The 22,377-nt window shown below is 46.9% G+C and overlaps 1 protein-coding gene across 3 annotated transcripts in view; it reads left to right on the top strand.

The window, feature by feature from the left end:
- Positions 1-16,479: 16,479 nt before the first annotated feature.
- Positions 16,480-22,377, top strand: part of USP24 (ubiquitin specific peptidase 24) — a 61,455-nt gene continuing 55,557 nt past the window's right edge. For 2 of the 3 annotated variants that reach the window (XM_074545735.1, XM_074545736.1), the window contains exon 1: positions 16,481-16,960. In XM_074545735.1, the coding sequence (XP_074401836.1) occupies positions 16,655-16,960 (306 nt within the window). In that variant the 5' untranslated portion in view covers positions 16,481-16,654. Of the gene's footprint in view, positions 16,961-22,377 lie in introns of all 3 variants that reach the window. The other variant, XM_074545734.1, reaches the window with a different exon arrangement.

A 22,377-nucleotide genomic window follows, 5' to 3' on the forward strand; every position in this document is an offset into this window, starting at 1 on the left:
TACTCCACTTCCTTTCAAGTGTGCCAAGTCTTCCCACACTGCTCAGTGATGCTCTCACACCTCAGAGGTTTTGGCAGGCTCCTGCACAGCCTCTCTCCTCCTCCTCTTGCCTGCAATAAGCAGACTCCAGTCTTTAATATGTGGGGGCAAGGAGATTTATTTAACTCGTCACTCATGCTTTCGGCTCTGATTTCAAACCAGTTGATTTGGTAATTTCTTGTCAGTAAATTCTACCCCAGCTGTATCTTCAGCAGGGATAAACTGCCAAATCTCTGTAATTTCCATGGAGCTGTGCTGCTTTTCCCAGTCCCAGTCCAGCCCAATAGCCTGGCTCCCCTTATCTTGCTGTCAGTCTGTCACACACACCCAAGGGCTCACTTTGCTGTCTCTCACCCTAAAGCTTTAAGGGCTCCTCCTTCCTAAAGAATTTTGCTTTCAGATGTTTCTCTCACACAAAAAAACTACTTTTCCTCCTCTAGCATTCCATCACTTTCCCACCAAAATGACCAAACCTCCTGGTTTCTGCCATGCTTCACTGCAAGGTACTCAGTAATGTTTGAAAAACATCGCACCTAGAACTGTCATTAAAATGCTCTTTACTGCTTTGTTAATGCACAGGAGGAGCCCTCAGTGAAATGGATGAATCAAAAACTTTCATCAGTCACATTGGTAGAAAATCTGCATGGCCAGAGCCATGTATCATTTGTCATTTCTGCTAATCCCCCGGATTGAGTTCCTATTCAAAACAAGCCAAACAACCTCGGAGGGAGGGCAAGATCTTGCAAGACCCCATCTCAAATGCTCTACCAGGCTCCAACTGCAATATATCTAAGGCAATCCCTTTGTCCAGCACTTTGCCTCTGCATGATTGAGGGTGAAATTGCATAACCATTCCCTCCCTGTCTCCCTCAGGCACAGCACCCTGTGGTTTGGAGCAATTTAAGTCTTAGTCCAAAAATTTGTCTCACTTTTCTCCCATCTTGGTGGTCCACACTAAATCCCAGCTCTTTCTCCTTTGCTTTCTTACTCATTTTTTCCTGACATGTTGTGGTCCCAGCACCCAGAGCTTCACCATTCTTCCTTTCACTTCCAAACTGCAAAGTCACAGGGACAAAATGTGAGAAAAGATCTCTGGTATCACCAACTCAGTTCACAAAAACATCGACACTGGCACTATTGTTGTCCTAACCACCACCCTCTTTCCAAAAGAGGTTAAGAAATACTCCAAATTCCTGTTGAAGAGACTGTTCAGCCCCCTGTAAAACTGCAAGAGGTGTGGACACTTGTGAATTTGGGAGAAAAAAGAAGGCTGGCTCCCTCCCAGGGGAAAGGCTTTACACATGAAGATGCAGACAGAGAATCTGGCCCTGCTTTAAAGAGGAGGGACACAGTTCTATTTCTAGCAGGGACGTTGTGTGAGCAACTCCCTCTGAAGCCAAAGGATTTTTGCCCTCAGATATCCAAGGGCAGAAACCAGGAGCCAGAGTCAGCCCTAGTGCCAGCTGATGGAACAAACACCCTCCAGCCGTAGAAAAATAGCTCCCAACACTAGGATAAAGCTGGAGCCACTGAAAGCGTCCTTGCAGACACAAACAGATTTATGACCCAAAAATCCAAGCAGAAATTATCATTGCAACCACTGCTAATGCCAGGAGACATCCATTGCCTGCCTATTCATCCTGCTTGGCTCACAGATCCCCGTGGTCCTCCCTAGGACAGCCACACAATCTGTGTGAAAGCTCTTGGCTTCTGGGGATGCCATGAATTTTCTGCGTTCCCTACCCCACACACTCGCCAAGCAAGTCTTGATTTAGCTGCAGTAATCTCTGGTGCCTGTTCCCACAAAGAGAACTGTTTATTTTATAGGATCTCAAATGGATGGGAATAAACTGCCTGCCTGTGCATCAGAACAAGGTCACTGACCCAATCTGCTGCCCAGCAGATGTGGATGAATCTAGCATGCCCCAGGGCTGCAGGGAGAGCCAAGCCTGCCCCATCACTCTGGGCTGCCTTGTGTTGGACAGAGAAATCCTGGCCTCTAAATGTGGCTTGGGAGAGGATGGGACATCAGGGAATCCATTACACCCTTGGAAGCACAGCAGGCCCTAAATGAGATCCAATATAAGATACACAACCAAAAGGGAAAGATTTCACAGCAGCAGCTCCCAGAGCTTTGGAGCAGCACCAGCACTCTGGGCTAAGAGAGAGGAGCCCACACACGAGCTGGAGAGGCTTGAGGCACCTCTCCTTAACAGGAAAAGGGCACTGACTCCGTGGTGCACTGCAGACCAGCTTGAGGAGCAGGAATGCTCTGGAGGAATTTTCAGACCAGGACACCTCCAGGCCAGAGGACTCTGATGAGCGCCTGAGTTGGTCTTGAAGTGTTTTGCCACCAATGGCCACTTTCACCCCACACATGCATAAACTGGCAGGTTTTACAGGAGGGCCGGTGGCCCTTCCAAAGCCAGCAGCTTCCCAAAGCCCCACATCCAGCCAGCCAACAATCTGGGATGTGGCCACTGTGCCTTCAGCAGCAGCTTCCCATCACACAATCCTGAGATCTTTGGGGCTCTGCTGTGGGACTGTGGTCTCATTTCTGCCCACTTAGCCAGAACACAAACAAAACTTTTGAGCAGTTTTATGGGCCTGCATCACAAAGGAGGCAGGTGACACCTGGCCCAGCATAAATCCCACCACTAACAAGAGAGCCTTCCTGGATGGTCTGAACCAGCAGAGAGAGCTGATACCAAACCAGCATGATCCCTCGTGTGGCTGCAGGGATTTGGATCCACTACTAAAACCCTAAAGACAGTTTTACGGTATCTCTGTGTGAGGACTCTGTTTGAACTCCTCTGGTTTAAGCCTTGATTTAGGCTAATGCATAATTCATAATGGGGATGATAACAGATGGCAACTTGTGAAGCCACAGGAACTCAATCAGTTGTGATCACATGACAACACCCTAAATAATTTAAATCACATCTTACTGCCAGAGCTGCTCTGCTGGGGCCCTGTCACAGAGATGCTGATGCCACACTGTGGGAATCATCCTGAAAGGCAGGATCTGTTACCAAATCTCCGTGAAAGCAGATCCCTGGTGTCCTCCTGCTCCTCTGCCCCAGATCCCAGCCATGAGGCCCTGGTCTCTCCTTCTCTGTACATTGCACATGTTTACAAAGATATCTGCAAAAGGTCAATTCAGAGAAAAAAACATTACTTTGAAAAACAGCCTGTCTTCCACAGCATGGTTTCTAACTCCAAGAAAACTCTCCAGAGAAGTTTATCCTCAGAGCAGACACTCTCATGTCAGAATATCCATTTCTTCTTTAACTGCAGGAGGAAACTGCCTTTCCAACACATGGCCTAAACCTCAGAGACATGGAGACCCTTCAGTGTGTCTGTGAGAGCCAGGAGGCCTTGCCAAACACCTTGGCCACTTCAGGATGCAATGTGGGATGCAGGGAAGCAGGGGGGCTTCTCTTAGGGGTTTCAGCACCTTCCTTTTCTTCCCATCAATTTCCAGGTGGCCACATGCATATGAAATCTGGGGCTTTGCAGGAAAGTTTCACTCCCAGTGACTTGAAACAGTTTTCTGAGTAAAAACACTCTTTAGGAAAGAAATGTTCTAGGAATTACCCAACGTGCTCTGGATTACAGAAATGCTTCTACTGTCACAAGGGAGAAAGCACCATAAAGAATATAAAACTTTAATGAATTGTTATCATCATCTCAGCATACTTTGAGAAGACACACTGAGTTTGAGCCTTCTCTGGAATTCCAATCAATCATGATCAGCACAGTCAGTCCCTGCTGAAGCACTGGCTGCTCACCATAAGCATAATTAACAGAGATTGCTGCCTCCCTCCTCCTGACATACTGCTGGGGAATAGGGAACACTGCCTACACCACATCCATCCCCAAACATCACTTGACTGCCAGGCCATTTTTACTCTTCATTTCTAAAATCACCTTCCTTTTTTTAAAACACTTCAAGTATAAAAGCAATCATGAGCTGAAATTCTCCTAGAGTAAGGGTTGTGGGCACTTTCTAAAGAGAAAGGTAACAGAAAGGAAACTGACACCTAAAAACACTTCCCAGAGGTGCTTGAAGCCCTTTTGGTCTAGGCACAAGGCATGGAGCTCTTCAGCATGCTGGTTCTCACCAAAGCACAGCTATGGATTTTCTCTCTGGTGCAATATTTGTACTTGGCAAAGGTGTTTGGAGAAACACAACTACATAAAGCAAAGCCCTGTGTGTACAAGATGGACCAGATTCCCAGGTGGACTAAAGTCTCAATTCAAGGCAACTATGCCAAGTGACATGAGCAGAGATACAGAATTATATTTCCTCTAAACCAGTGTGTTAGCAGTGAAAGACAGAACAGTGGATGATGACAACACTGTCCTGATCTTCAGGCAACAATGCAGATCAGGAGAAATCTCATGCCTTGGGGTATCCTAGAAAAAAAGGAACATCTTTTCCAAAGTTATAATAATCCCAAAACTTCTTACAGACCAAGCAGTTCTACACTCAGAATGAGGTCTCTGTGCTGCCTGGAGTGGGGACAATGCTCCATCACTTTGCTAGGTGACTCTAAAGGCCAGGAGTGGCTGCAGCCAGGGGCAGGTCCCAAGCAAAGTTCCAACCACATGTTTAACTGTAGAGACTCAAGAGTAGTTTTGTCCATTTGACTTTGGACATAAGGAAGCCCTGCCTTTGTAAGCAACAAAATCCATTTTTGCTACCATGAGTGACCAGACAGGGATCACAGGCTCTCCTCCATTCCCTTCACCCCAGGGCTGCCTGTATGAGAGCCAGCACAGACAAACTGCTCTCCTGGGATGGGATGCTGAGAGAAAACTCTTCCCAGCAGCAATGGACGCTGCCCTCCCTAAGTGACCTTCCCTGAGGGGAGCCACTTAACACACAAATTACCCAACCTGCTTTTCTCAGAAGGAAGAGAACCACAGCACTCACATACCCACCTGCTCAGGCTCCTTAAGGAATGCCTCTTTCCATCTGAAAAAGCAATCTGACACCTCTTTTTTATTATTATTTATTTCAAGCAAGTAAGGACATGTCAGTCTTATTGCACAAACCATTAAGGCACTAACTTCAAAAGCAATGAACCTTACACTTCATGCTTATTACAGGGAATAGAATTATAGGAGTTTGGGTTTTTTTTTTTAACAGGAGTGGTCTGAACCCAGACTGAACCTAATCTCCTAAACAGGCCCATACCCAAATCTCTGCTCTGAGTGCTTCCAAGCTTCAGGGCAGGTTGTGTCTGGGTTATGTCTCTTGGTCCCGGGCGTGCCAAGCGCTGCAGCTCCGAGCAGCTCCTTGACACACTCCCAGCAAATTGGGGACTTGGCTACCTGCCCCTGGGGACAGAGACAGAGCAGAGCACCACACACGGCAACACGGTGACCTCGGGCGATAAAACTGCCCGGGGAAAATGGATGGCGGGGGCTGCAGGGAGCAGCTCCAGAGGGAGCAGAGCCAGGGCGAGCAGTGCCAAGGACAGAGCGCTCAGCAGGCAGAGTGCAGGATGGTGAAGCTGAGACCAACCTGAGGGGGAAGCGATGCTTTCCTGCCGGGAAGGATCCATAGGCTATCCAAGAGTGTCCTCTGGTGGCAGCAGCCACAGCAGCCGCGGTGGCAGGGCTCCGGCCGGGAGCGCACCTTCCCTTATCTCCTCATCGCTGACTCATGGGAGTGAACAAACAACCGCTGCTAAGGAATTTTGATCTTGCCCGCAGCTACAAGGTCAGGGTATGGGTTTGGTCGAGCTGAGGCGTGAGAACTGCGAATCAAATTGTGTGGACTTGCCCGAGGTCACCTGGGGCTTGTCCAGGCTGGCAACCACAGCTGGAGATGCACAAGCCCATCCACTGCAGGGAGGATGCTACAGGGTCCCCTGACAGCAGCAATCACAAGCTGGTTTCAAATCCTGCCTCGTGGCACTGGGAAAAAGGATAAAATAAAATAAAATAAAATAAAATAAAATAAAATAAAATAAAATAAAATAAAATAAAATAAAATAAAATAAAATAAAATAAAATAAAATAAAATAAAATAAAATAAAATAAAATAAAATAAAATAATAAAATAAAATAAGGAAAAGGGAAAACGGGAAAACGGGAAAAAGAGAAAAAGAAAAAAAGGAAAAGGAAAAGGAAAAGGAAAAGGAAAAGGAAAAGGGAAAAAGGAAAAAGGAAAAAGGAAAAAAGGAAAAAAGGAAAAAAGGAAAAAAGAAAAAGAAAAAAAAAAGAAAAAGAAAAAGAACCCTCACACCTCTTTGAATGTTTTTCCTTTTCATTACAGTTTTAAATAAAAAGATTCAAAGGCCTGACCTCAGAAATTGTCAATCACTAAAAAGATACCAAGGAGATTTGGAATAATCTGATTTCTGATGGTCCACAGGCCGAGATTGCCAGGTGTAGGTCCTGGTTTAAGAGAACCTGCAGGCTGCCAGAGGAAAAGGCAGACTCCAGAAAGGGACATGGGTGTCTCCCCTGCTCCCCAAACCCACGTGCCAAGGGTGTCACCAGTGTGAGTGCCCCGTGTTCCCCAGCACCATGGAGGCGAGTGCCACATGAGCCCTGTCAGCCAGCACAGGTGTTCACACCTAATTCTGTGGTGTAGCTGAAACAGGACAACAAGAGTGGGTCAGGTAACCAGTTCCATATTAACCCAGTGTCTCTCTGAACCTACCAACCCCCCAAGATTACCACAAAAGAAAATAAAGCACTTCAGGCCCATCTGTAGAATTAGAATTGTGTGCACTGTGGTTGGACCTGACCCCATGAGCAAGGCAGGCAAGAGAGATGAGATATTTGGGATCACAGTTTTGTTATTTTTTATTTGTTTAGAACCAGCCCTGTGGCTCCATGTGAATATGGAGATATCCATCAACCAGTGGCTGTTCTGAGACACTGTGACCCCAGCACTGCCTGTTTCCAGCTCCTGCTCCTCCTTGGGTATGTGCTGTGAGTACATGCACTTCTAAGGCACAGAGAGTTTTCTTGCTGACAGTAATTCTTTTGATAAGAGACAAAACATAAGAACACAATCATACTGGAAAACAGCTGACTTTTCCTCCCCCTCACCTCCATCTTGCTGTAATGTGAAATTTCAGTAATCTAAAAGAGAAATAGAGAATGTTAATGAGGTCAGTGTTAATGTCAGACTCTGGCAGGACAACATAACCCACACAAGGGCAGGAAAAAGAGCAACATGTAGCAAAAATGGAAAAATGTGGCACCATTACATCCCAGTTGATAGAATACCTGTATGGACTAGCACAGAGCTCAGCCTGACACTGGATCACTGCACCAGGGACAGGCTCTGAGTGAGCAAAACCTCAAAAGGGGTGAAGTCGGAGACATCTCTTTCAAACAATTCTCTGTTCCCAGATTGCTCCCACATCTCCATTACATCTGGAAGTACAAATTCTCTGAAAAGTCTATGTCATAATTATGATTTTCTAACATTTACATAAAACTCTCATTTACAAGTGAAACCAGATGAAAGTCTCCCATTGCACATTCAAGAATCAGCCTAGCAGATTTCTGTGGTTTCTTACATCACTTTCTAGCACAGAACGATAAAATCACTCCTAAGCTATTTTTCTCACAGTTGACTTCAAACAGTGCTGAAGCTTCTCATAAATCTTGCCACGAACTCCTGGAGAGAATGTTGGAATCACCTCCAAAGTCTGCACCTCTGAGTTTATAAATCACAGCACAAAGCAGGTTCCAGTGACCTTCCCTGGGCCCAGGGATGCTCAGGAAAGGCAGGTTCCTTAGGGATGCTCAGGAAAGGCAGTTTCCCCAGCCCAGGGATGCTCAGGAAAGGCAGGTTCCCCAGCCCAGATCCACAGCCCATCCACGGCCAAGGGAGGGCAGTGTGTCCTGCAGATCCAGCCAGCAGCCGAGGAGCTCTCAGGGAAAAAATCTCATTTCCTGAGCACAGTCACATCACATTAACCTTCTTACAGCTGTTGGGATGCACCCTTGTCTGTGTGTTCCCACCTGAGCATTTTGGGGTGCAGGCCTCAAAGGTGGATAATTCCCCTGAGTTACAGAAAATAACAGAATATTCTGAATTGGAAGCTCCTGAGTTTACTAAAGTTTCACATCAAACTGATGTTAACAGGGAAACTTCATAACAGGTATAAAAGCAATTTTTTTCTGGAAATAACATTAATCAGCATCCTTAAGCTGAATGCAAGATATTTCCAAACAAGTTTATCAACACCACAAACAACAGGAAGAAGAATCATGTTCCCACTCAGGACAGGCTGAGAAGCTTCTCTGTTATTAGTCACCAACAAGTCTTCATGTGGAAAGGTAGAAGACAATCAGATGCACTAACAATCCTGCTACATTAATCTTGCTCTTCAGGCAAATGCATGCTTTAAAAGGTGAGGTCATTTGCAGCTTGCAGAAATAATGGAAGCAAATGGCTGTATCTGCTGTCAGAAGAATTTTTGAGAAGTACAGACACTAACTCCTGCATGCCTGTGACTGGACTGCTCCAGGAAAAGGGCCATTCCCTCCTGAAAACCAGGCAGAATCTGCTCCAGAAAGGAAAAGCAGAAGTGAGTGAAGGATAAGGTTGGATGCAGCCCAGGAGAGAGCTGAGCGCACTTGCTGTGCAGAAGAGCAGAGAACAGGAGAGGGGGCTGTGCAGCAGGAAAAGTGCTTCTCTCTGCCCTGGAGATGGGAGATCACGCTGGAACACACAGAGCTAGTGTGGAAATAACATGCTGCTTCTCCATTTCCTCACCTGCCCCCAGAATTCCCCCCATCCCATAGGCAACCCTGAGGCTCACAAGGGGTGGATTATTTCCAGCTCTGCCCCTAACCTCCTTCGCAGTGCTGGACAGATTCTCCCCTCCTGGTGAGGATTACTCTTAAATCACAGCACAAGCTAGAGGTGTGGAATCTCTCTGCACATTTATAAATAGCTCACCTACACATTTCACAGGAGGGCAAATGCCAATAAGCAGCTTTAAGGCAGCCCAGACAATGACAATGGCAGCAGCAAAAACACCGCCACCTTTCTCCAGTATGACCTCTCTTCCCACATCCACCACATTAATAGGGACAATTAAAACCTGGGAGAAGCCCCAGGACACTGACAATTAGTGACTGTAGGCCAGGCCTGAAACATAGTCAAGGATCAGTAGTCACAAGTCTGTGAAACAGGCTGGGCAAGTCCTGAACTGAGCCCACAAATGACACCTCAGGTCCTGGCCTCATGCTCCCCCACATCTCACACATTTTCTGGCCCTTCTCCTGCCCACGCAGCAGGCACAGCTTCTCACTTGCCAAACAGTTTGGCACAGCTCACAGCATGGGGGGAGGAGAGGTTTTTCAAGGCACAAACAGAACAAGCCCAGCCTGGGCAGTGGAAGGAGAGGATTCATCACTGAAATCACCCCAGGACCAGCACACCACAGGCAGGACTCGAGTTTGGGATGTGCTGCAGATCAGGGCTGGGCCACTTGGCTGGACCCCCTGAGCAGAAAAACACAGAGGCACAGCCCTCCCTGTGCATGAGCTAGTGCAGCCACACTCCTGTCTGTCCATCTGTCTGTCTGTCCTCCACCCCACGGCACAGCCAAGGCCCACCCCAGAGTGCAGGGACAGAACGAGTTTTGGTGGATCATTGATCTGCAACCACATCAGCAGGAGCTGGCTGCTCAGAAGGATCTCTGAGGAATGTGCTTGTTATGCTGGAGTTTCTGCCCCAAATCCTACAAGCCAGCAAGGTCATCTGATAAGCAGAACCTGCAGAACCATCTCCAGCAGAACCAGCTCAGGTGTTGCTACTGGTTTCTTCCACAATTACTATGAATTTAGCTGATTTTAAATACATTTTAAATTATTGTGTGTCTCTGCCTTTGCCCATTCGCCACTCTCAAAAAAAAATCAACTGTAAAACACAGAAAGCTCTTTCAGTCCTTCAGCACACAGAGCACCTTTCTTTCCACTTGGGTCTCTAGCTTTGACAGAATCAGCCTCAAATTAAACTAGATCCAGCCTGGCCAGAAAAAAGGGACTTCTGCTGGAAGACAGGATTCAGGAGTGCTCAGTAACATTAGGATTTACAGACTGGTCAGGGCCCACAGCACCAGGTGCTGTAAGGATGAAGTAAACAGCCTCTGCTCCATAAGTTTTTAAAAGCAGCAGCTAAATGCAGCAGGGAGAAGCAAGGGAATAATTAACCATATCATTACAGTGCTATGTAGTGTCTGATGGAAATTGCCATCTTGAGGCAAAGTGATTTCCACCATGATTGAAGGCTGAGGGTAATAAGAGTTTTATTTCATGCTCTCAAGAAAAAGCCTCGATGTACTTGTGAGAGCAGCGTGCAGGCAGCAGAGATTGCAGCATTTGGGGAGGGCTGATGGCCCTGCACAGTGTAATGAAGCATTAAAAAAAAACAAGAAAAGCTGTTGCTGCAGTTCGGGAACAGATCAAAGGCCGGGAGCACCCCAGGAGTGGAAGGAGTAGCTGATAACAGGGTACAGTAACAGGGCTGATACATGGGTGCGACTCAGCCCCGGAGCACCTTGCTGGTGCAGATAGCGAGCCTGGGAATGAGTCACTGACACATCAATGCCTTGTAAATGGGACAACAGGGCTGTGCGTGCCAGCAGGCAGAAGAGGCAGGAGAAATCCAAGGCTTTAGGCTCTCACAGCCTTGAAGAACCTCTTCGTGCTTCTGAAAAATTAAGCCTTGTGATGGAAGCAAAAATATTCAGGTTTGATGCAAGTCCCACCTGCAGGTCCTGAAGCTCTGTGCTGAGGCCTCTGGCTGGCACGGGGCAGCTGCTGCCTCCCATCCAGACCTGAGTTCCAGCTGCCCTTCGGCCAGCACTTCATAATCTGCATGAAATGTCAGAACCTGCCCGAATGAGAAATGGAGAAATCCTGTGAAAACGCGGCCAAAGCAATGGTAATGTTAAAAACATTCCAGAAGGGAAAGAGGTTCTTCCATCGCGGCCCCTCTGCATAAATACCTCCAGATTTTCAGTCAGGATAATGGGTTTCACCTTTCTCACCTCCAAACTCCTGCTGGTGCCAAGCAGCTGCAGTGTTCTAGTACAAAACCCTGGCAGCAGGAGCACAACTTTGGGTTTCCAAATCACTGAGGGCAAACAAGGTGGTATTTTGATCAGAAGTGCCCTTTAACAGCAGGAGAGGGCTAGGTACCAGCCTTTAATATCAACCTTTTTTTGGTGCTGATTTAAGGGCAGCACCACACAGGCCCATACCGTTATGGAATGGAGTAAAATAAAAAATAAAAGGCACCAGATCTGTAAAATGGTTTCCATTTGGTGATTCTCTCCCTCAGACTCCTTCCAACCTATTATGTGTTTCACTAACTGGAGCTTTAAAAAAAATCTTTCAGCTTCACAGACTTGTTTCTCAAGCTGCAGTGCAGAATTTAAACAATGAGAAACTGAAGAAGCAGGTCTTGCTTTAAAGGTCAGCACCTAATTCAGAAGGAATCTGCAGAGGGCAAGAAGCCAGCAAGGAGTTCCCTTTTGCTCTATTACATTGCACCATGTTCCAGTGCACACCAGGAAACACCAACTGCTATCAGATACACACACACACCACGTGTCACTACAGGCTCTGTCACCACACCACACACCCTTAGCCAGACTGAGGGAGACTGAGTATATCCCATCTCAGTTGGATTTGCTGTGCTGTTTTCTAGCTGTTTACAGTCTCTGAGCTGTTCCCCACCACAGTCAATGTGTGTTTGCAGTGATTTCCTGCTCCTATTCACAGCTTTACTGATCATAACACTGCAAAGCCTGTAAGTGTTGGGCTGGTATCACAACAGCCAGGACATTCACAGTGTCACAGGTCCCCAAAGCAGTGTGTTAACCTCACTGGCTCTGTGACAGCACTGAGGGATCCCTGCAAGGGGACCTGCAAGTGAGGCTGGGACAACTCAGCACAAAACAAAAGCACCCAAAAGCCACCCTATGCTTCACAGACTTGTTCTGTGCAAGAAGTTTCCATTTCAGATCCTTTCAATTCTAAAATGTCACTGCCTGAGCTCATCCCTGCACAAAGTGGGCTCTGCACTCAACTATTATGTCAACTTTCCTCAGCGAACTTGGCTGCAGGAGAGAGTGAGCCCTGGGTGGGTCTCTCAGGGTGCTGCTGCAGCTTGACGCTGAATATCCTGTTTGTATCATTTCTCCCCTTCACCAGCAGCTCAGCCAGAGCCTCTCCAGCATCAGAAACACTTCTGTCCTTGCAGTCCATCTGTAACTGAGCTCACATGTCAACACATCATTTATCTAAAATGACGGTAAAGAGCCGTAACCAATACAGGGAGAGAAATGATCTTTTAAAGAAGTGATTTTACCTACAACCACACACATTAAAAACGGATTAGTCATAACTGCAGGTTTTTTTCAGGGCTCTGTTCCAAATCTGACTCTATTGAATGGCTTCACTCTGCACTTCTGCATCTGAGTACTTCCAGCTTGTTTTGAAGTTCAGCCTTAGCTTTCATTTCCCACAGGCTGCGAAGCTTGTTTCAGGAAGAAGGAACAACCTCCCTGCAGTTGTTTCATTTTCCAGCCCAGAGCTGTGGAGCTGTGCTGCAAGACCCACAAGATGTTCTGAGCAGAAAACAAACCCACCCAGTGAAGCAGAGGGAGCAGATCTGCTCGGCCCCTGGAGTCAGCTGTTCTCTCCTTTCAGTCCTGTTTCCCTTAACATACTGTTCCACTCTTTCCACGCTCACGTCATGCTGTTTCCATTCAAGGGACACAGTATGAAACTTCATCTTTGTATTCAGGAGGCCAGCGGGTACCCAGCTTCTGCTGCACAAAAACACTCATGGTTCAGCTCCTGTTCCCTTTGGAATAACAACAGGGACAGACTTGCTGCAGGAGGCACAGCAACACCACCAGATCTGTTCACCTTCTTTCCCTTTCAGCCCCACGATGGTTTGTAGCTGTTGCAAAAATTAATACATGTTGAGGAGCTAATGGTATCTCTCCATCCCCCAAAAGGTATGTTAGATACCCATCTTAAAAGCACTGAGTTTGAGCTAAATATTGTAATTATGATTATTGGTGTGCACGAGTCCCAGCTTGAGACCATGGGAAGCTGCCCTGTGCAAATCATTGCTGACAGCAGGCAAAGCCTTGGCAGCTGCCCCAGCCCAAATCTCCTTTCTTGATGGACAAAAGGCAGCAAAATTTCCTACCACAGACCAAATCTAGAAGTGTATTGCAGGAATCTGTCAGCTGGTGCTTGTGAACAGACTCACACACTTCCTGTGGTTGCTAAAATCTGTTTTGAAGTGAGGCTGCACAGCTACCTGAAGAGTCAAAAGCATCTGTGCATCTACTTTATTATTTCTCCATTGCAACTCTACCTTGGAGGAGGGTTATTAATTTTTTCTCTACACTAACACTTTTAACCTCTCTGCTAAAGGCAACCAAACACAATTTATCAATATCTACATATAAGAAATGTGATTTTCAATAACTCAGGGGGATTTTCACTATCTAGTTTTCAAGGCACTTGTTTAAAATCCACCTATTACATTAAGCTATAAATAAACTAGAAACAGGAAACTGGAAGAGACTGGGTGGAACAAGGAATACAAGGAAGGAAGGAAGGAAAGATAACATCATTCAGAAAATCTAAATTAATGCTTTGCAATACTATACAAATACTTGGTTCTGCAAGATCCCAGATACTCTTTTTTCATAAAGATATCCTTTGCCCCAACAGGCAGCTACACTAAACAGCAAGTGCCTTGTCCATCCAAAATGTAAGATTAGGGAGATGTGCCCCACAGAGAATCACTCACTGTTCCCTTTCGTTGTTCTCAGACAAGTTTGCTCTGCTTCTCCCTGCAACTTTTCTAGACATGGCAATACAAAAACATTTGCAAACTGGGACTTCCAGGCTGAATAATGTCTAGAAAAGGATGAGCCCATTCCTTCACTAAGCTGGAATGTGTGAGCTTGTCCTTCAAGCAGTCTCAAGAGAGGTGCTGTCAGTGAAGCCTGTATAAAATGCTTTGAGGAGCAGCACCCCTCACTGTCGGTTATGTTGAGCTGCTGTGTCCAAGTATTGTTCTCACCCACTGATAAATTCAAATTACCTCCAAACTTCTCTCAGGACAGCTGGACTACAGGGCATGAGCAATTTAATGGCAAAGCATCCTCTTCTTCCTTTACCCCTTGGGATTACAATTAATTCCTCCATCACTTGTGTAGTTTTCATTAATTAACTCAGAACAAATTTACAGGAGCACTTCCTTGAAATAATTCTAAAAGCAATAATGGCATCTAATAAATTTCTTACTTTTTCCTACAAACTTTTTTTGCATTAGTAGGGAGAAATTATGCCAACTGACTTCATCAGGCTGTGAGGATTAAACCATCATTTATAATACCCTTTAAAAATGAGAAAGTGTCATTTAAATGTTAGTCACATGAGTAAGCAGTGAGTCAATATTCTGCATATTAACTGAATGCATTTGAAGTGCTTGAGTTTTTCTGAAGCCTGCCAAGAGCGAGCCATAACAATTTCTTTTGTAGCTGGAGATCAGCCTGAATAAAAGACCTTCCTAAGATCTAGAAGGTGAAGATGAGAGTCATATACACATTATCTCCATTCCACTGAATGCCAGCTTAGAGAAAAAAAGCCAGCGGACTGAGCAAGAAGAAGGAGCTGTGATTACTTTTCAGGAAAGTAAATAAGGAAAATGAGATCACTGGTGCCATACTACAATCTAAAAATTAATCCAAAATCTGCCAGTCCAAAACTGATCTATCAGTTTGTCTCTTTCAAAGAGCTACACCGAGCTCTGAAAGTTCATGTTAGAGACCCAAATACTGTTTGTGTCCCCTACAATTGAAGCTTTCCTTTAGGCTGAATGTGATTTGTATCTGAGACATCTGACAGGGGTTTCTGGATTCCTAACCCCAGAGTCAGTCGCTGCTAATACAAAATAGTTTGCCTGAAAACATGAGCCTCCAAACCCAAATGTTTATATGCAGATACCAGCACTGATCTTGACAAATCTTCTATCTGTTTCCTCCTTCCTCCTCTTCTCTGGACACAGAAAATACATTGTTACAGTGAGGTCATAAATTTAGCCTGGGAGAGTGCCAGGAGATCCAGATCTGCTGACTTCTATGCAGTACAAGAGCTCACCAAGTGTGTTTAAGGAATGCATACAACTTTCTCTCTGCTTTGGGCACTAGAATTTTTATTTTCAGAGATTGTACTCCGAGATTTTATTTTCAGAGATTGTACTCTGCTTCATTGTGTGTATACAGAATGGTTTGTGTTGGAAGGTACTTTAAGGATGATCTAGATCCAACCTCTGCCATGGGCAGGGACACCTTCCACTGTCCCAGGTTGCTCCAAGCCCCATCCACCACGGCCGATTCCAGGGATGGGGCAGCCACAGCTTCTCTGGGCATCTTCTGCCAGGGCCTCCCCACCCTCACAGGGCTGAATTTCCTCCTAATATCATATACTTCAAGAATGTAATTCCTGTAACTCCACGATGTGCTACCGGGAGTCGAAGCATCCTCCCAGCACTTCTACCGCACTCCCACCCGTCCCTCCAGGGCCGGGAGCTGCCGGCAGGGTCCGGGGGCTCGCAGGGCCCAGGACTGACCCCATTCCCTCAGCCCAGGGCAGGGCTGCCCCGCGGGCCCCGCCGCTCGCTCCGGCCCCCAGGCTCCCCCGGCTGCGCTTGGGCCCCTCCGGCTCCGCCGTGACCGCGCCGGCCGTGCCGCACCGGCGCTGCCCACGGACAGCAGCCCTCATCACCGGCGGCACCACCGGCAGCGGCAGCGCCGGGCCCGGTATGCTGTGCCGAGCTGCCCACCCCCGGCAGGCCGTGAGACACCGCCAGGTCCTGCCGCCGGTCCCTGCCCCGATCCCGACCGCCGTCCCGGTCCCCATCCCCATCCCTATCTCGGGTCCTAAGCCTGGTCCACATCCTCGTCCCAGTCCCCACCCCCCGGTCCCGATCCACATCGTCGTCCCGGTTCCCATCTCCTCTCCCGTTACCATCCCCATCTCCGCTTCCATTCCCATCCCGGTCTCGGTCCCGGTGCCGGTGCCGGTGCCCATCCCCATCCCGGTCCCGGTCCCCATCCCGGTCCCCATCCTCATCCTCGTTCTCATCTCCGTCCCCGGTCCCGGTCCCGGTCCCGGTCCCGGTCCCCTCGCAACGCCGCCCGCCTCACGCGCCCCCTCGGCCACGCCCCCTTCCCACGCCGGTCCATTCATCCCCATCCTCCCCGGTCACGTGACGCGGGCCCGGCGGGCGCTCCTCTACCGCGGCTTCGCCGCCGCTTCCGGGCCGGGCCGTGGGCGGGGCTGAGGCGGGGCCGGGGCGCGCGCGGGGGGCGGGGCCGGGGCGGGGCGGCCGCCGCGGCGGCGGCGGCGGGAGGGGAGCGGCGCTCCCGGCAACATGGCGGCGCGCGGGGCGGGCAGCGCCTGAGCCCGGCGCCTCTCGGTCCGCGGGGCTTCCCCCCGGCCCCGGCCTCCTCTTCTTCCTTCTCCTCCTCCTCCTCCTCCCTTCTCCTCCTCGTCCTGCCCTTGCCCTGCCCCGCTCCCCGGCGCGGCCATGGAGAGCGAGGAGGAGCAGCACATGACCACGCTGCTCTGCATGGGCTTCTCGGACGCGGCCGCCATCCGCAAGGCCCTGCGCCTGGCCAAGAACGACATCAACGAGGCCGTGGCGCTGCTCACCAACGAGCGGCCCGGCCTCCACTACGGCGGCTATGAGCCCATGGAGAGCGGGCAGGGCCCCCCGGGCGGACACGGCTCCCCCGCCGGCGGGCAGGGCCCCCGCGGCGGCGACGGGGACAGCGGAGGCGGCGGGGGCGGCTTCGACCCGCCGCCCGCCTACCACGAAGTGGTAGAGACCGAGGTGAGCTGCGGGCGGGCGCTCCCAGGGCGGTGGGAGCCCCCCGGGGGTCGGCCCGGGCGCGGGGCCGGCGGGAGGTGCCCGGGACCCTCCGCCACTCCCGGGGCCCGGGGCTCCTCACGGCCCCGCATTCCGCCCGCCCGGGCGCTCCCCAGCCCGTTCCCTGCCATCGCTGCAAGGTGAAGCGCACCCAGGGTTTTCCTTGGCATTTCAGGAATGTGCGGCTACCGTAGGGCTCTGCTTTTCGCTCCCCCTCTTGTGCCTTCTTGCATAATTCCGGTGACTAAGGGCTGTCTATTTTTTTTAAAGTGTTTGCACAATGTGAAGGAAAGCGCAGGGTGGGTATGGCTTTACGTACAGTTTTATTTGGGTAAGCTGAGCGTAAGTTCTGAAATAGGAACCCAGTGAGGTCAAATATTTTTTCAGAACAGAGCTTTAACTCATGACTTAGGGCTGTGATGTAGATAGAAGTGCTGGAGACTGTCAACCTTTTCCAGGTTCTCTCCTTCCTCCTTGTTTTCCTTTCTGTCTTCCATCCTCTTCCAGAACTCTGCACCCTTCAGCCAGCAGATACACTCAGGGTGCTCTCCTTGCTGTCTGGAACAGTCTTGTAGTGCTCTCCTATAAATCTTCTCTTCCTGGTCTGCTCATTTCACAGTGTGCTCATAAGAAAAGTGCTAATTAGTAGCGTCCAGACTGTGGGACTCCTGGAGGTGAGAACAGCAGAAAGCCCCTCTGTGTGATACCCAAGGGCCACTTTGCACAGCCTCTGTCCCAAGAACTGCTCAAGAGCAGATGCTTAAGCTCGTGAATAAAACCAGGGAACCTCGTGTACCCTCTCAGCCTCCAGTGATGAGTATCCTGAGGGTTTTGTGTGCCAGAAAAGTGCTCCCTTTCTGTGCATGCATGTGTATGTGTCCATAAATAAATTTGTGAGGAATCCACGGGCGTATCTGGTGCGTAACTACACTTGCACAGATCATCCATATCCGTAGCCTCGGCACGCTGACGTCCAGCCCTGCGGAATAAAGATAGGTGATCCTGCTCCCTGAATTAACTGGGTTAGGTCTTGAGCTGCTCTAAGCTGCTGATGTGTGCTTGTGGAGTAAGGTGATCCCTGGCATGGCACGTGTGCCGTGCAGAAACGGAGCTGCTCCTCGACTTCCCTGGCTGAAGCGCCAGGGAACCGCTTTCCAACCTTCCCTGTGGAGGATTGAGGGTGAACGAGAGTTCTCGTTGGCATTTGGGTTGGATGTGGTTAGAGCTGGGACAGCCTGGCTTGTCAGTGTGACATTTCAAGTGAAGCTGTCAGTGTAAACTTCAGAGCAGTGCTTTTTTTCCCGCTCTTGTTCCCGTTACAAACGGCACTTTGACAACTCTCAGAGGATTCTCCCGCCCCCCATTATTTCATCCTGTATTTCTGATTAAATTTACTTATGCTTTATAATAGTTTCCTATGCTACTCACCTTCTTGTTTGCTCTGACTTGTGTTCTTTTTAACCCACAGGAGGGAAGTCAAAACATTTCATTGTAGGTAAATCACTGCACAGAGCAGGCATTTCAGAAGGATTGAGGTGTCTTGCTGCATGAAATTTTATATAAATTCATGCCTCAATTTAGTAATTGGATTCATTTGCAGATGAGCATCTGTCAACTCCTGCACATGTATGCAAAACAGTATTTTTGTAATAAAAGAGTTACATCTATAAAAGTCCTGAGACTGGAATTGTTGCCTGTGCATATTTGTCTAACACTGCAGTACAATTTAACAGCTCTTGACATACATTTTATGAAAGGGGGAAAGTGATATATCATCAGTTCTTGGGGTTTTTTATTTCGTCAGCTGTAATCTAGCATTACATTTAATAAGATACAGCTATTCTTTAAGTGGTTAATCAGTAATTAATCAGGTTAATCAGTAGTTTTCCATTCAGCAGAAGCTTATGGCATATGAAGCTGTAGAGAAAGCCATTGCAGAAGCAGCTATATTATTCATTGTAGTCATACACATTATGGTGAAACATATTGTACCCCATGCTGTCTTGTGGTAATTCAGATGTTATTTCTGGTTTTCTTCCTCTCAGTATCATCTCTCTTTCTAACAGCTCTTCAAGTGTGTATTCTTCCTTCTCTTCATAATGCCAGTTTTAACTTTTATTCAGTGGGGAGGAAGTGGTGTGTTAGATTTTTGGATTTTATATATCAGCAATAGGAGATAAAGAGAGGATAAATCACAGGAGAAGAATTCTTAGAAATTTTTCCCCAAGTAAAATGTTCCAATCTAATGCTTCATGAACAAAAGTTAGGATTAGATTTATAATTTAAAAATAACAAGATTGCTTCAGTCATTCTTCAAAACGTGTATAACAGGTCTGTACTTTGAATTTATGTGCTTTTTTTGGCTGAGCACACTTTAGCATGCATATAAGAATAGGTCTATGAATGATTAAACACTTTACATTTTCCCTAATCAGTAATGAATCCATTATGTTTGCATATGCTTATTTGGTCTCTATTACATAATGTTAGAATCTGTTCAGCATTCATGTGGATCAAAGAAAGGCTTGTCTAGTGGTTTTCTTTGAGAGGAGCACAGCAACCAGATACATATCATACTAGTTAAAACATGTTTTCTTTAGATAGGGTTTTAAAAATCAGTGTGACTCTTTTTTCAGTGGTCCAGGCTGCTGGTCTTCAGGGCTGTCTGAAAGTGTTGAAGAAGCCTAAATTTGGAGTAACTGGCCCAAAAGCAAGATATCTACTGTGAGCTGGCCCAACATGTGCCCTGTGTTTTCTTTCTGTATGAGGCTTGAGTGAAGGTGTGCATAAATTTCAATTTCATGAGGCTAAAAACCTTTGTTTCAGCAGGCTGGTGTTTCCCAATTGCTTCAGTTTTGGGTTAATAGCTGTGTGTCTTTGGCATTGATGCTGGTAACATGACCACACTTATCTCATCAAAAGGAAAAGGCCAGACAAACTTGGGGGCTTCAGTTCATTTGTGCAGTCTTCCTAAAACCACGGGAAGTTCACCTTGAGGTTTACAGCTGCTTGGAAGTTTTGCCCTTTGTAGCAGCAAACCACACTTGATAGACTGAGGTCACCTGCTTTTCCAAGAGGCAACTTGGTGTGTTTGACATAACTTCTGTGTTTATGTCTGTTGACAGAAGCAAATCTTGCAGTTTGGCAGGAATGTGGGGTTTCTGTGTTTATTCCTCAGGCAGCATGCAGATTGTCACGGTGTGATTCTGTGCCGAGGGAGGCGGGTGAAGGATGCTGTGCTCATCTCTTCATCTGACTGACAGATAAGCTGCTTTATCAACTGCTGCTAAATCCTTATAATTTAAGACAAGACTATAAATGAGTGTGATGACAACGTCTGTCAGTGTGTCCATGAATTGCCACAAGTGCCACAATTGCTGGCTTCCATGAGTTTGAGAGGAATGGGGTGGAGAAGAGCAGGCTAAACAAATGTGAGGATTGAAATTGTGGGCAGGGACAGATGAAAATATTAAACATACACCAATGGTTTGTATAACCTTCACTAAAACAACCTTAATTTGCTTTTAAAACAGCTTCTGAGAGCCATTACTATGACCTTTTAGCTAAATTGTGATGAACAGATTATATTACCCCCTGGCTATTCCTGTCCCCTTCAGCATGTGCTCTTGTGATTTATGTTTTTTTAGTTGAACTGGATCAAAAGCTCATACATGCCAGATTTTACTAGGTAAGGTTTATAATAAAACTTGTCCAAGGTTGCTTTTAAGGTGCTGTTTGGCTGCAAGAGAAGAGATTTTGTGAAAAAAACAGGCCGGCAACCGTAGTGAGTGCCAGTGCCAGGAACATTCTCACTAGTCATGCTGCAGAACTGTGGTGTTCAAACCCCACCTCTCCTCATTATTAAAGCTCAGGACTGAAAGCAGTTCTGCCACAGATGTGCTTTAGCTTTTAATGTGTAAAATGAGGATAATGGGGTGTGCTTTATTAAGGAGAACCATGGACGTTAGGCTTATGAAGTTCTTTGATCTTTGAATGGAAAGAGCTGTATTTATTTAAAGACAAAGAAGGTATTTAGCCTTCAAGCAAATGAGATGGATTTCACGCTACAATTCTGCACATTTAAAGTCAGTCTTCTCTCTTGTAAGTAGTCTTGAGCTTTGCAAAAGTGAGTATTTCTTGCATTCTCATGTGGAAGTTTTACAGAGTGGCTTGTCTTCGAATTGGCCTTGTAAAACAATTAAGCAATCAAATAAAGCTCTGTGGTGGATTCTGGCATCGAGTCCCTGGCTGGATGCCATCAGAATGTCAAGTGGAATTAGTATTTTAGCACTCCTGGTTTTCAGCATCACTGTTTTCAAAAATGAGTGGCCCTGGTGTGGAACCTCTTTCTATATTCTGATTCCATTAACACTTCCTTGAAAGCATTTGAAAGAAAACACTCTGAGTTTCATTCTTGATATAACACAGACTAATAGGAGATGCTATGTGAAATTAGGGAAGTAGGGGTGATACTGAGAGATGCAGCTGGTTAATTTTAAATGTAAGCTTTGTTTTGAATAACTCACAAAGTCATTATCATGTAATGTGATCGTTAGAGTAATTTCTGGATTGAGAGGAGCACTCTGTAATTACTGATTCATTGGTGAAGGTGATGCCTGCAGGGTCAGTGAAGGTGGGAGACAGCTCTGTACAGCCAAATTCTCAGCTGGGCAGGAAGTGTTTCTGGTATAATGTCCTCTGGAAGCATTTTTTGGTCATCTTCCCAGTTTACAGTGCTATTCTGTGGCAGCTGTTTAATAAGGAAGTGAAATACTGAGGAAGAATGAGAATAAAAACAAATTAGCCAGTGTTAGAAGTTAATTCCAGCAAATCATTTGGATTGCTTTTGGATTAAGGAACAGTAGCTCTTTGTATGAGGAGGGCAAAGAGGAAGTGCCTGTTTCTTTTGTAAGCTTTGATTTTGAAAAAAACACGTATTTGTGCTGCTGTAGGAGCAGCCTTTGGTATATATGTTTCAGGGGCCAAATTAAAAATTAATTTTAAAAGCCAATCTTCCAAGTGTTTCTTGCCACTTGATCTTCCTGCCACTAGTTTACAACAGTTCTGGCTTTTCAAGAACGATCTTGAGAGGCATTTAAAGATTTTAATTTTTTTATCAGTTAGTCACAATTTTGGCATTAGACACAGTAAAAATCATCTGCTTTGTCGGTTCTGGTTTCTGTCTCACTATACATCAGTAGAACAGAAGTATAGATGGATGTTTAGTAGCATTATTGAATTAATTTTCCTTCCCAGAGCCTGACCTTTGGTCACTAAAATGTTGCAGTAAATACTTTATGTGGTGGTTCTGCAGCACTTCTCTATTAATTCCTGGTGTTTTGGCAAATGGAGATACAAGTATTGACTTAATTTTAAGTACT

Source organism: Zonotrichia albicollis, chromosome 8, assembly GCF_047830755.1.
Source record: "Zonotrichia albicollis isolate bZonAlb1 chromosome 8, bZonAlb1.hap1, whole genome shotgun sequence".
Taxonomy (NCBI): Eukaryota; Metazoa; Chordata; class Aves; order Passeriformes; family Passerellidae; genus Zonotrichia; species Zonotrichia albicollis.